The sequence below is a fragment of the Lampris incognitus genome, chromosome 21 (assembly GCF_029633865.1).
Source record: "Lampris incognitus isolate fLamInc1 chromosome 21, fLamInc1.hap2, whole genome shotgun sequence".
Taxonomy (NCBI): Eukaryota; Metazoa; Chordata; class Actinopteri; order Lampriformes; family Lampridae; genus Lampris; species Lampris incognitus.
Window position 1 is genome coordinate 21,706,237 of NC_079231.1, and position 14,354 is coordinate 21,720,590.

At 46.9% G+C, this 14,354-nt stretch overlaps 1 protein-coding gene across 1 annotated transcript in view; it reads left to right on the forward strand.

The window, feature by feature from the left end:
- The first annotated feature begins 647 nt into the window (after positions 1-647).
- The window catches only part of LOC130131525 (gamma-aminobutyric acid receptor subunit gamma-3-like), a 90,033-nt gene continuing 76,326 nt past the window's right edge, over positions 648-14,354 (forward strand). Inside the window, exon 1 of the mRNA XM_056301237.1 lies at positions 648-710. Within this exon, the coding sequence (XP_056157212.1) occupies positions 708-710 (3 nt within the window). The 5' untranslated portion in view covers positions 648-707. The remainder of the gene's footprint in view (positions 711-14,354) is intronic.

Here is a 14,354-nt window from a genome sequence, read left to right on the forward strand (position 1 = left end):
CTACTTGTCCAATCCCAGGAGGAGCTGGAGGGCGTTGCTGGGGAGAGGGACGTCTGGAGTGCCCTACTTAGCTTGCTGCCACCACGACCCGACCCCAGCGAGTTGGCTGAAGATGAATGAATGAATGACTAAATTGCAAAATTGACATTTGTACCTAGGTTTCATTCTCTAAAAGTTCAATTTCGGCCTCCTGGAGACAACCTGGTACCCAAATGTGGTTGTCAAGCAAAATTAACCGAGACGCTGTACCGGCAGGAAAGGAGTCGGTTGCCTGGCAACCTGAACACTGTATCATGAAGCATTGTGAAACACCAGAGCTTTGCTGAATTTAGTAGTTATAAGATGGATGGCTGTACCCTCATCCAAAAGAGAAAGAGATTAGATTTACTTTTCGATGTGGCGTGGTGATTGATGATAATCGCTGTTAAACCTGAGCAGTGATTTGATCATTGCCTGTGCACACCCTCGCAGTTTCATTCACAAAATCGAATTGATGGACAAAACATGAAAAGAAAAGCTGACATCATCACCAAGTGGAGGGGACTGTATAGAACCATTGCACGCTCAAAATGAAGACATTGTGTACTGCAAGGTCACGGCTCCCCCGTGGACTCACCCCCTCTTTTCTTCTGTCGCTTGCAGTGAAACCGACTGTTATCGACGTGGGCATATATGTCAACAGCATCGGACCCGTGTCGTCCATCGATATGGTGAGTACACATTTTTTTTTGTTACCTTTGCCCGTTTCTGCCTGCTGCTGTCTGCCTTTCTATCCTCCCTTCGTTTCCTTTCTCTGCTTTTCCCCCTCACCGCACCCATTTACACACTCAGGCTCACACACCAGTGCACAGTGGCTACACAGTCTTACAGTAGGCACAAACAACCACACACTGTACACTCTTCTTATCGCTCCTGTTCTCTGGTTATTTTTCGCTTCCTCTGGTGTCCGATATCCCTGTAATATGTAATGAGGTACCGAAATACCGATTTATCGCCGATGTCGATTTATCGCCGATACCGATTTATCGCCAATACCGATTTATCACCGATACCGATTTATAACACAACATCTCTGCTGATATCAAAACAGGTAACACATTTTTTTTTCATTTATTTTGAAATTAATGGCATCGTGTGAGGACGACTCTTCAATATGGGACACTTTTGGCTTTAGACATTTTGAAAATGTCTTTTTTCTTTTTCAAAAGCTCTATTAAGTAGCGTGGAACAAATATCTTAGCATAGCTTTGATCGTCCTACAAAATGAGTTTGATATTATGATTTTTTTTTCAAAGTTTTAACACCAAAATGCGATGGTAATGACACGTGACGGTAGACACGTTTCTGTTTTTGGAGAAAAAAGTTGACTAAGTCTTTGACTTGCTAAGCTAACTTGTTAGCTAGCATACAATGTACAATGAAGATACGTGAATGAAGTCAAAATTCTTATTTCTGAACTAACATCCTCAGTTAGTAACTAATAAACATACTGTCAGATCAGGATATATAAATCTTCAAGTTACTTACATGTGTGGACATGGAAAAGTCACGCTTCTGCCATGACTGATCATGCATCCCTGGCACTTCTCGTTTCCACGGCAACCACATTGTTTAAGATTAAGATTAAGTTTCCTTCATTAAGCCTCTTAGGGAAATTCAGTTGCTGCAGATTAACCCCTCCTAGCTGTGATGTGTGTAGCTAGGAGCAGTGGGCTGCCGTCTTCATGCTGCGCCCGGGGGGGGGGGCAGCTCCAGTTCTTTTCCCACTGCCTTGCTCAGGGGCACAGACAGGAGTACTAAGTCTAACATGCATGCGATGGTGGGGGAAACCGAGAGCACCCAGAGAAAACCCACCCCAGACACGTGGAGAATATGCAAACTCCACACAGAAAGCCGCCCCCTCCCCCCCAAGGTTGGACAAGCCCGGGGTTTGAACACAGGATCCTCTTGCTGTGAGGCGACAGCGCTAACCACTGCCCATTAATCACCTGCATTTTGCTTTGGATTTCTGCTTTTCGCATTTGAATGAGTATGAGTTTAAATACTTGGGGTCGGCTGTCCAAAGTAACGGGGAGTGCGGAAGAGAGGCGAGGAAGAGAGTGGAGGCAGGGTGGAGTGGGTGGAGAAGAGTGTCAGGAGTGATGTGTGACAGAAGGGTACCAGCAAGAGTTAAAGGGAAGGTTTACAAGATGGTAGTGAGACCAGCTATGTTATATGGTCTGGAGACGGTGGCACTGACGAAAAGACAGGAGGTGGAGCTGGAGGTGGCAGAGATGAAGATGATAAGATTTTCACTGGGAGTGATGAAGAAGAGGATTAGGAAGGAGTATATTAGAGGGACAGCTCAGGTTGGACGGTTTGGAGACAAAGCAGGAGGGACAAGATTGAAATGGTTTGGACATGTGTGGAGGAGAGATGCTGGGTATATTGGGAGGAGGATGCTGAATATGGAGCTGCCAGGGAAGAGGAGAAGAGGAAGGCCAAAGAGGAGGTTTATGGATGTGGTGAGGGAGGACATGCAGGTGGCTGGCGTGGCAGAGGACGACGCAGAGGACAGGAAGAGATGGAAACAAGATGATCCGCTGTGGCGCCCCCTAACGGGAGCAGCCGAAAGTTGTAGTAGTATTTCTGTTTTTTCACATACAACTCAACTCCAAAACTACAAGGATGAAAAAAAGTTTACTCTTACGTGCCATCTTACTGCTTTAGCTTACACTATAATCATTTAGTCCTTCCCAGATAGTATTACTCCCCCCCCCCTCCAAAAAAAGGCATTTTCATAAAACTAGCGTCAGATGGACTCAGTATCTTTTTTTGGGGGGGTACGTTACATTTTTTTTTCATTGTATGTATGCTGATTGGTGGGTCACTTCTTTAGGGAGTAAATTAAACTGGTTGCGGAGAACCTCTTTGGCCATGGGGCGCCTGTTCGGGGGGGGGGGATAGCGTGATCCTCCCACGCGCTACGTCCCCCTGGTGAAACTCCTCACTGTCAGGTGAAAAGAAGCGGCTGGTGACTCCACATGTATCGGAGGAGGCATGTGGTAGTCTGCAGCCCTCCCCGGGTCGGCAGAGGGGGGTAATTGGCCAAGTGCAACTGGGGAGAAAAAGGGGGAAAATTTATACAAAAGAAAATGCTCAGAAATGATAATGAGCAGTGTGGTTATTATAACCGAGCAGGTGGAGACATTCATTGTTCGTTTCACTCAGTTAAAACAGTCGAGTAAGTTCAGAAGATTACATCATCCCACTGTAATGCAGCCTTTAAGACCAGGAAATGATCAAATTCAAATTATACCAGCATACTGGAATATCCAGCGTCCTTATCTATTGTCTCACAATATCCATATCATATCATTATTTACCATCTGTGGATATATAAAAAATAAAATGAAACAAAACAAATAAGTAATTATTGTTAAGAATTTGAGTATTTCTTCCTCTATCAGCCGACAGCGAAGCAGTCAGTATTTTGGTGCATCTCTAGTCATTTGAGTGACACCATTTTTTATTTTGTATTTTTTGTATTGCTTATCAGAGGTCATCGTTCTTTCAGTTATCCCCATCATAACTACTCTGTCTGCACCCTGTGGGCTGGCCTGGCGAGCGCATCGGTCTGACTTTAGAAGCGGTGCTAACGTCTTTTGTGTTTTCACAAGGTCAGAACCCACCTGGAAAGACAGAAAACATCAGTACAGGCTCTCAAGTCAGACTGCTGTGCCCGCTGGTCATCGCCATCTTTTTATACGCACGTGAAACTTGGACGCTCACAGCAGATCTCCGAAGAAGACTGAGCACAATGGAGACGAGGCGCTACAAAAGGTTCTGGGCGTCTCATACAGAGACCACATTACCGATGAAGACGTGAGAAGATGGATTACACAGGTCATCGGAACACATGTAGACCCGTTGACGTGGTCAAGAAGAGACAACTGAAATGGTATGGCTACACCTCGAGAAGTTCCGGCCTTGCCGAGACCACCCTGCAAGGCACAGTGAAGGGTGGTGTGAGTGAAGACGAGGGATGCAGGAGAAGAGATGGCCGTGTAACATCAGAGAGTGGACAGGCCTGGACTTTGCCAGCTTACAGAGGGCAGCTGAGGGCAGACAGAGATGGAGACCTGTTGACATGGTCTAGAAGAGACAACTGAAATGGTATGGCTACACCTCGAGAAGTTCCGGCCTTGCCCAGACCACCCTGCGAGGCACAGCGAGGGGTGGGGCGAGTGAAGTCGAGGGAGGCAGGAGAAGAGATGGCCGTGTAACATCAGAGAGTGGACAGGCCTGGACTTTGCCAGCTTACAGAGGGCAGTTGAGGGCAGACAAAGATGGAGACCTGTTGACATGGTCAAGAAGAGACAATTGAAATGGTATGGCTACACCTCGAGAAGTTCCGGCCTAGCCGAGACCACCCTGCAAGGCACAGTGAGGGGTGGGGCGAGTGAAGACAAGGGAGGAAGAGGAAGAGATGGCCATGTAACATCAGAGAGTGGACAGGCCTGGACTTTGCCAGCTTACAGAGGGCAGTTGAGGGCAGACAGAGATGGAGACCCGTTGACATGGTCAAGAAGAGACAACTGAAATGGTATGGCTACACCTCGAGAAGTCCCGGCCTTGCCGAGACCACCCTGCAAGGCACAGTGATGGGTGGGGCGAGTGAAGAAGAGGGAGGCAGGAGAAGAGATGGCCATGTAACATCAGAGAGTGGACAGGCCTGGACTTTGCCAGCTTACAGAGGGCAGTTGAGGGCAGACAGAGATGGAGACCTGTTGACATGGTCAAGAAGAGACAACTGAAATGGTATGGCTACACCTCGAGAAGTTCCGGCCTTGCCGAGACCACCCTGCAAGGCACAGTGAGGGGTGGGGCGAGTGAAGACGAGGGAGGCAGGAGAAGAGATGTCTATGTAACATCAGAGAGTGGACAGGCCTGGACTTTTCCAGCTTACAGAGGGCAGCTGAGGGCAGACAGAGATGGTGAGGGCTGGTTGCGGATTCAACAGCGGTGCCCCAACGACCTCTCGAGAGGTTACGGGGTAGGTCAGGTCAGGTCAGGTCAGGTCAGGGTGGCCTCGGCATCTTTTGTAAATATGCTGAAATACTGTCCTTTTTTGACACTTTTATACTCCTTAATTATTATGGAGATCCAGTCAAAGGTTGCCTATATGTTCTATATATTATAAAGGCGCGTGCAGACATAGTTAAGTGCACATTTCATCGTTTTATTCAGGGCTTGACCACCAAACGAAACAAATTGCGTAGCTAAGGAAATGAGGGAAAACTGGAAGGATTAAATTCAATTACGGTGAGCCGCACAGCCAACTGAAAGTCAAGCACTCTGTAGTCTGGCCTTTGGTGAAATGCCGCAGACTAAACAGATATATATATATATAACCGTTCATTACGTATAATTCGAGGGGCCTGTTCAGCTGCCATCGATACGTTCCGGTGTGATGTTTGTGTTTTCTGCCTGAGTGCTCCCTGTCAGCCTTGCAGAAGCAGACAGAGGTTTACCGAGTTATTGATTTGCTCATATCGGCTGATAGAGATATTTTGACAAATGCCTTTTTATCCTTGAAATCAGCAGATGGTCAAGATAAGTGTTGCTTGGCACAATTAATTAGTCCCCAGATATGAAGGCAATCTAGCCTTGCTGCGATGTCAGAACCAGTCAAATTCCAGGTATTTATGTTATCTAAAATAATCAGATGTCCATTCACTGAAATATGTGGGACAACATGGCGCGGGCAATTATCCTCTGCTACACGGCATCGCATATATCGAATGCAGTGTGGTAAACATTACTGTGTGGTGTAATGGCAAGTGGCCGGAGACCAGGTATGTTTATTAGATTTAGAAAATGTATAGTCCTTATTGAGTAATGAGGTTATGCCTATTATTTTAATGTACCGTTGGAACGTGCTTCCACTGTGGAATAATCAGCTCTGTGCATAAAGTTATGCACAGAGTCGATGTAGTCCACTGACTTCCGGTTTCTATTGCAGCGGTCATACTAGTTTCCTGTTTGTTGGCGTGCGCTGTTGCGGCATACGCCGACAAACAGGAAACTGGTGTGACCGCTGCAATAGAAACCGGAAGTTTCCCCCTTTCTCCCCAATTAACCCCTACTCTTTCCACCTGCCTTGGTCTCTGCCGATCCGGGAAGGGCTGCGGACTACCGCATGCCTCCTCCGATACATGTGGAGTCACCGGCCGCTTCTTTTCACCTGACAGTGAGGAGTTTCGCCAGGGGGACGTAGCGCGTGGGAGGATCACGCTATTCCCCTCAGCCCCCCCCCCAGAACAGGCGCCCCGACCGACCAGAGGAGGCGCTAGTGCAGCGACCAGGACACACACCCACATCCGGCTTCCCGCCCGCAGACAATTTGCAATACAGATGCACAAAAACATATTCAACTGCTGTATACTGGTTAAAATATTGCTGTTATTGTTGTGGTTTTAACATAGGCATATAGTATAGTATGTAGTGGTGAGGTGGATGGCGGGTGGACATATAGTGTATACTTCTGCTCCATAAGATAATCTAGTGCAATATAGTGGCAGTATATAGCATTGTATAGGGGCATGATGGGTTGTGGAATTGTGCTATGGTTTAAGATATAGTGTATATAAGTGTATAAAGTGTATATGCTAGAGTACATTAGCAATATGGTATCATATATGGGCATAGGTTGTTGATTATTCAACCATAACAAAACTCTTTATAGTGGGAACATGCCTGTTGTGCATACATGCTTGCCCCCAGTGTCCTGATGTTGTTACAGTCATTTTTTCTTTTCTTTTTTGTTTGTGATTTCATTTTTTTAAATGTCTTATTGTGATGTCCGCAAAGTGCTAGAAGCCGGAGTCAAATTCCGCAGCTGTGCTGGAGTCAAAGTTAGGCGCACGTGGCCAATAAAGCGGATTCGGATTCTGATTTCACTACGGTTGTCCGTAGTCAGCCTACTGGCAACATGTCGAGAGAGCAAAGGTGGTACATGGAGTGACTCTTTTACTAAATCACATCCAATAATCCATCTTGTGATGGTGACATCTTGACAGTGAGAGAGGCGAGATAAAGAGAAACCTGTATATAAATACACACAAGCGGTACACGCTGATCATAAGCACAGTAAAGGGGTGCCGAACTCCTGTGGCCACCAGTGGGTGAGTGGGGCTTGACTGGGTTTGCCCCACTGTGGGAGTCCAGACTTTGTTTCTGCGGTGCAACAACTCCCACTGTGACATTTCAGTGATTTTCCTCTAAATAAGTGCTGATTGGCTTCCCCCTGTCAGTGGAATGTAAATCCCAGGCCACCCCCGGGGTCGACCTGGCAGGAATGAACACAAAGCCACGAACCTCCCTTCTTGTTGCGCCTCTCCCCCCCCCCTCTCTCTCTGTCCTTCTTTCTTTGCCATTCTGTCTCCTCCTCTCTTGTTCACTCCATCTCTACCCCCCCCCCATCACTTCTCCCATTTTTGTGCATTTCCTTCAAGAAATGAGCAAAATGCTAGGTAGCAAACAAGCAATTTCTTTAACGTTGCCTGGCTTGGCTTGACCTTGTTTTTTCCCTTCTTCTTCCTCTTCTTCTTCTTCTTCTTCTTCTTCTTCTTCTTCTTCTTCTTCTTCTTCTTCTTCTTCTTCTTCTTCTTCTTCTTCTTCTTCACACAACACTGCACACAGCGGACTCACGCTCTCACATGGGCTCGCTGTGTTGTCCCTTCCTTACCCAACACACGACCCAATATGTCTATCTAGCCCATTTGCTCCATTTAAACTCAATGTCGATGTCTAAACTCGTTGTGTGTGTAGAGAGGAGTGTTTGTGTGTGTTTATCTCCCGAGTGGAAGTACATCCACTCGCATGTATACGAGTAGAGGGGTTGAGGGAATGCATTCAGATGGAAAATCCAGGTCAAACTCCCCGGGGTATATTGAGCACACAATCCATATTCGTCATTGAACGACACAACTGTTAGTGATGCCTTCCATTCAGATGACCCAGATGGCATGGTCAGTAACCAAATCCCAGCGGCCGCTGGATTTTTTTCCCCCCTCTCTCTTGCTTCCAGTGGAAGACATTATGATCCCTCATCAGCGCTATTTGTAATGGGCAGTGGCCGTGGTGATGCGGTGCCAAATGAAACTGATAGTAGGACACATGGTGATGGATGGTTAAGTGATTAAACATCATTAGTGCCATTAGAGTCAAGTTGAAAGTGAATGCTTTTCAAGCTGGCGTTGAGTGAGACAGATAACAGAGGCAGCACATTAACTGACAAAGATGGCTGCACTTGGACACCCTCGGTATCTGTTTGTTCTTTGCTGCATCTTAGAGTTGGATTGGTTGTTGTTGTTTTTTTTTTACCAATTTAAACCAATGGGCGATCTACATTAATGTCAGTGTGGCGATCTACATTATTTACCTACAGGTAGTCCCCGAGTTACGAACGCCTGACTTACGAACCGACCTCCGTAAAGCCATCCATCCATCCGTTATCTGAAGCGCTTATGGTTCGTACTAACGAACGTATGAACTACTTTGCGCCACGCTCGAAACACTGCGCGTTTTAGCAGTTTCTTGGCCCGCGGTAGAAGAACACCACGCCGTCGTCGCCATTTTAAGTCGGATCGCGTAAACATTGTTGTGCGCGTTGTGTTTTGACTTAAATGTTTCATTTCTTTACACGCGTAACCGTGGCTCTAAAGCGCAAATCTGATGCAAGTGATGGCGATGCATCGGAGAAAATAAAATGAAATAATAAAGTGTTCAGAGAGAGGTGAGACGCTCTTATCGGTTTTTCACTTACCCGGTGAGGCGGGGGGGGGGGGGGCTGAGCGGGATCTCGTTTCTGGCGCCAAACGGCGCCTATCTTGAGCATCTGGCTCGCAAGGCAAAGAACGATCCCTCTCAAAGCTTAAACCCAGGAGCGAAACTCGGATGTCAACTTTGGAGGGGGCAATTACATGACATTTTCTCAAGTGCAGTTCCTGAGGGGGGGAACAAAAGTAGTGACGTAACACATAGCCTACGTTGTTATATGGTAAATGTATATTGAGGAACCATAATTACTACTACCGGGTAACTGATAGGTAGTTAGCTTGCTTGCTTTAGTTTGGTCCATCGGTTTGCTCGCCAGTTCTGCAAATTCAGCTATTGTGTGATCCCTGCCAACACAAAACAAAATGGCGACAATGCAATTGACTTGATTGTTAGCTATGAGCACTGAGTGCCTTTCAGACGGTAGACACGAACACACGGTCACCTAAGGTCATTGCATTGCTAGTTTCTCTCAAATTCAAACAGCCGCAAACACTGGTTGATGCTACTGTAACTTAGCTAAGTTAGCTAGCAAACGTCAGTTAGCCACTAGCTAACATAAAGAGTGACCTGTAATTCAATGCAGCGAAAATGAAGACTGGTCACGATTATAAATACTGTAGCGAATTCGGGGGACAACCACAGGAACCGCCGTAGCCGGGACGCGAACCCCTTATATCCAGCAGACACCGCTAACCGCTCGACTAAAGGGTTCAACCCGTTAGCCAAGGGCTAACGTGTCTACTTCTCCATGCACGTTATAATGTCCTCCTCCCTCGGGAAGCGCGTCCCCGCGCATCCCACTTCTGACACTAATGTAGCGAATTCGGGGGGCAACCACAGGAACTGCCGCAGCCGGGACGCGAACCCGTACCTCCCGCACCGCGGGAGACATCACTGACCGTTCCACTAAAGAGTCCGACCCGTTAGCCAAGGGCTAAGCGAGCCTATTCATCCGTGATCGTTACAATCAGTTTTATTGTATTGTGTGGTAGAAGTAAAGACATGTCTAACATATCATTTGTTTGAACTGCTTACTGGACTGGAGGTTAATGTTCGCCACCAAAGAAAGACTGTCAGATTTCCCACCCGCACTGTAGTACGCGGGAGGAGGAGGGGGGGAGGAGTGGCAGTGGATCAAATCATTGTGATGTAAAGGGCGGGGGATCACAATCTTTTGAAACTTAAAAATGCACTATTAAGTGTCTATAATCAGCACAGGTGCTTTCGATGTGTATTATTAATATTATTGAAATTACATAGTTATGTTTATAGCGATATATTGGGGGGATATATCATATTTTCCCAGGATGGGGGGTCGTGCCCCCCCTCTCTGGGATTTCCGCCTATGCTTAAACCTCCGCTATTCAAGGCCCTGGTGATTGAGGTTCGCACAGTAGAACGATGTTTGCAGATGAGTGCACTCTCGCGCCACGCGACTGTCATCTAAATTAAGATGCAGGGCCAAGTTAATGAAGTAGATGGTGAAATTGACCAATAACTTGTTGAGCTGTTTAACATCCGGTGCTAACTGCTGTAAACAACCATAAGTGCCTTTGATGGAGGCACATGCCATGGTGGCTTAGCGTTGACATTTTTTTCCCTGTCCATGAGGTATTGCTGTTTTCTCTGTCCGCAGAAGTGAAGATTAGTTTATTTTTTAGACTAATTAGACACCCTTATGTCACCATGTGAGTCATAATGTTTGTCTCTCATGCTTTGGATTTGAATTGAAGGAATAAATGGAATGTAATGGAGTCCTGTGGAAGATAATAAACTGTGATAAGAACAACACTATGTTCATTAAAAATGGCTCTGCACCAATGTCACCTAGATACATACACTTACGCCTACACAATACCGTATTTCTCGGACTATAAATCGCTGTTTTATTACTCGTCTGGCTGGCCCTGCGACTTATATTCCAAAGCAAATGGTGCAATGTAGTATTGTTGGACGAACACACTGCATTTCAAATAATCGCACTGCTTAATCTTGTGACTCAATTGAAAATACTGACCCATAGTGATGCACGGGTCGGGCGGGTTCGGGTAAGCTTTCTAGAAATGATCATGGGTTCAGGCGAGCAGGTCAAAAAGTGACAAAGCAGCGCTCCGAGTAAGATATCAATAACTTATAAACGTTGCATGTCATAGGCTAGGCCGGGGTTCCCCAATTAGTTTTCCCCAAGGGCCAAGTCATGTCATGCCTGCCAAGCCAAGGGCCAAAACGTCTGTTTATTTATTTTTCCCCATTGCACCTGCAAACGTTGTTTAAAGTGCCGATGTTGTTGGTGATATTGCAATTATTATTTTTATTATTTATGATCCGCATATTTGATTTTGGGAAAGATTTTACGCCAGATGCCCTTCCTGACGCAACCCTCCCCATTTATCCGGGCTTGGGACCGGCACTAAGAATGCCCCGGCTTGTGCATCCTCAGTGGCTGCAGAGAAGTATGTAGAAGTGGTGCAGTATATGGGGTCAAGGTGGAGGTGGGATTACATCAATGATCGGCTCTGGTTCCTTTCTTGTTTGTAATAGTGATGGACAGGTTGACGGATAAGATCAGGCAGGAGTCTCCATGGATGATGATGTTTGCTAATGACATTGTGAGCTGTAGTGAGAGTAGGGTGCAGGTGGAGGAGAGCCTGGAGAGGTGGAGGTATGCACTGGAGAGAAGAGGAATGGACGTCAGTAGGAGCAAGACGGAATACCTATGCATGAATGAGAGGGAGGACAGTGGACTGGTGAGGATGCAAGGAGTGGAGGTGACGAAGGCATATGAGTTTAAATACTTGGGGTCAGCTGTCTAAAGTAACGGAGAGTGCAGAAGAGAGGTGAAGAAGAGAGAGCAGGCAGGGTGGAGTGGGTGGAGAAGAGTGTCAGGAGTGATTTGTGACAGAAGGGTACCAGCAAGAGTTAAAGGGAAGGTTTACAAGACAACTGTGAGACCAGCTATGTTATATGGTTTGCAGACAGCGGCACTGATGAAAAGACAGGAGGTGGAGCTGGAGGTGGCAGAGGTGAAGATGATAAGATTTTCACTGGGAGTGATGAAGAAGGACAGGACTAGGAACGAGTATATTAGAGGGACCGCTCAGGTTGGACAGTTTGGAGACAAAGCAAGAGAGGGGAGATTGAGATAGTTTGGACATGTGTGGAGGAGAGATGCTGGGTATATTGGGAGAAGGATGCTGAATATGGAGGTGCCGGGGAAGAGGAGAAGAGGAAGGCCAAAGAGGAGGTTTATGGAGGTGGTGAGGGAGGACATGCAGGTGGCTGGTGTGACAGAGGAAGATGCAGAGGACAGGAAGAGATGGAAACGGATGATCCGCTGTGGCGCCCCCTAGCGGGAGCAGCCGAAAGTAGTGATAGGAAATAATAATCATTATTATTATTATTATTTTTATTTTTTATTTTTTGTATTATTATTATTATTAGTAGTAGTAATAGCATTATTATTATGGTTGTTGCAGCTGGAAAATCACTGTAAAAAATGCAACTTGATCGATTGATCGATTTATCAATAGTAGTAGCAGTACTAGTAGTGGTGGTAGTAGTAGAAGTAGTAGTAGTAGAAGTAGGAGTGGTAGTAGTAGTAGTAGTAGTAGTAGTAGTAGTAGTAGTAGTAGTAGTAGTAGAAGTAGTAGTAGTAGTAGTAGGAGTGGTGGTGGTAGTAGTGGTAGTAGTAGTAGTAGTAGTGGTGGTGGTTGTAGTAGGATTGGTGGTGGCAGTAGTAGTAGGAGTAGTAGTAGTAGTGGCGGTGGTAGTAGTAGTAGTGGTGGTGGTGGTAGTAGTAGTAGTAGTAGTGGCGGTGTTAGTAGTAGTAGTGGTGGTGGTGGTGTTAGTAGTAGGATTGGTGGTGGCAGTAGTAGTAGTAGTAGTAGTAGTAGTAGTGGCGGTGGTAGTAGTAGTAGTGGTGGTTGTTGTAGTCGTAGGATTGGTGGTGGCAGTAGTAGTAGGAGTGGTGGTGGTAGTAGTAGGAGTGGTGGTGGTAGTAGTAGTAGGAGTGGTGGTGGTAGTAGTAGTAGGATTGGTGGTGGCAGTAGTAGTAGGAGTGGTAGTGGTAGTAGTAGGATTGGTGGTGGTAGTAGTAGTAGGAGTGGTGGTGGTAGTAGTAGTAGTAGGTGTGGTGGTAGTAGTAGTAGTAGTAGTAGCCATGTAATTCCAGAACCAGCTATGTAATTCCTGACAAATAAAAATGGCTGCTGACCCAGCAGCCGGGATGAGGCAGTGAGTCCTTCTGATGCGGGCCTCTATTCTGCTGGGGCGAGCCTGAGGCCCTGGCCGAGATGTGCGTCAGAGAGTCGGTTTCGGTCCTGGTTCCTGATCCGGTTCACTGAAGAAAACGATGACCCCCGTGTGGACGTGGAGGGGAAGACGGGAGCATTGCAGTACCTCATGGTTTTGATCCAGTTTGGGGAACCACAGGGATCCAGGAGTCACTCACCCCCCCCCCCCCCCGATGTCTTTGTGTTGTGGTCTGAGCCAATCAGACGTTCCCATCTCCGAGACCTCCACCTGAAGAGGTCCCCGAAGAAACGATGACTCGCGGATGCGGGTGGAGGAGAAACTGTGAGGTTTAGATGAGACATGATGTCCGTTGTTCTGTCAGCTACCACTCAGGACAGACCGGACGATAAACTCCGCAAGTTTGAGGTCGGAGATACGACGCGCCTGACAGAGGGTGTTGTGTTGCTGTAAAGCCCCGCGAGGCAAACGTGTAATTTGTGATAATGGGTTACACAAGTACAATTAACCTGACTTGACATGACGTCACACGAAGAAGAACGTGTCATCACCTTATTGTCCCTTATAAACCTCTCAGGTTCTGGGGCTTCAGTCTTGGGCAGATAATCTCTCTCACACACACACACACACACACACACACACACACACACACACACACACACACACACACACACACAAATGCGTGTGTGTGTGTGTGTGTGTGTGTGTGTGTGTGTGTGTGTGTGTGTGTGTGTGTGTGTGTGTGTGTGTGAACGACAGAGATAAAGAGACAGAGTTCATGTTGTTAATGAAGGGTGACTTGTTTTGCTGCTACACAACAATAATGAAACACCGTGTGGGACAATTCGGCTGTGTATTTAGTAGCCTACACCCTGACGCTACCACACCCAGATGCTACTACACCCTGACGCTACCACACCCAGACGCTACTACACCCTGACGCTACCACACCCAGACGCTACTACACCCTGACGCTACCACACCCAGATGCTACTACACCCTGACGTTACTACACCCAGGCGCTAATACACCCACGCTCAGACGTGACTACACCCAGATGCTACTACACCCAGACGTTACTACACCCAGATGCTACTACACCCTGACGTTACTACACCCAGACGCTAATACACCCACGCTCAGACGCGACTACACCCAGATGCTACGACACCCAGACGTTACTACACCCAGATGCTACTACACCCTGACGTTACTACACCCAGACGCTACTACACCCTGACGTTACTACAACCAGACGCTACTACACCCTGACGTTACTA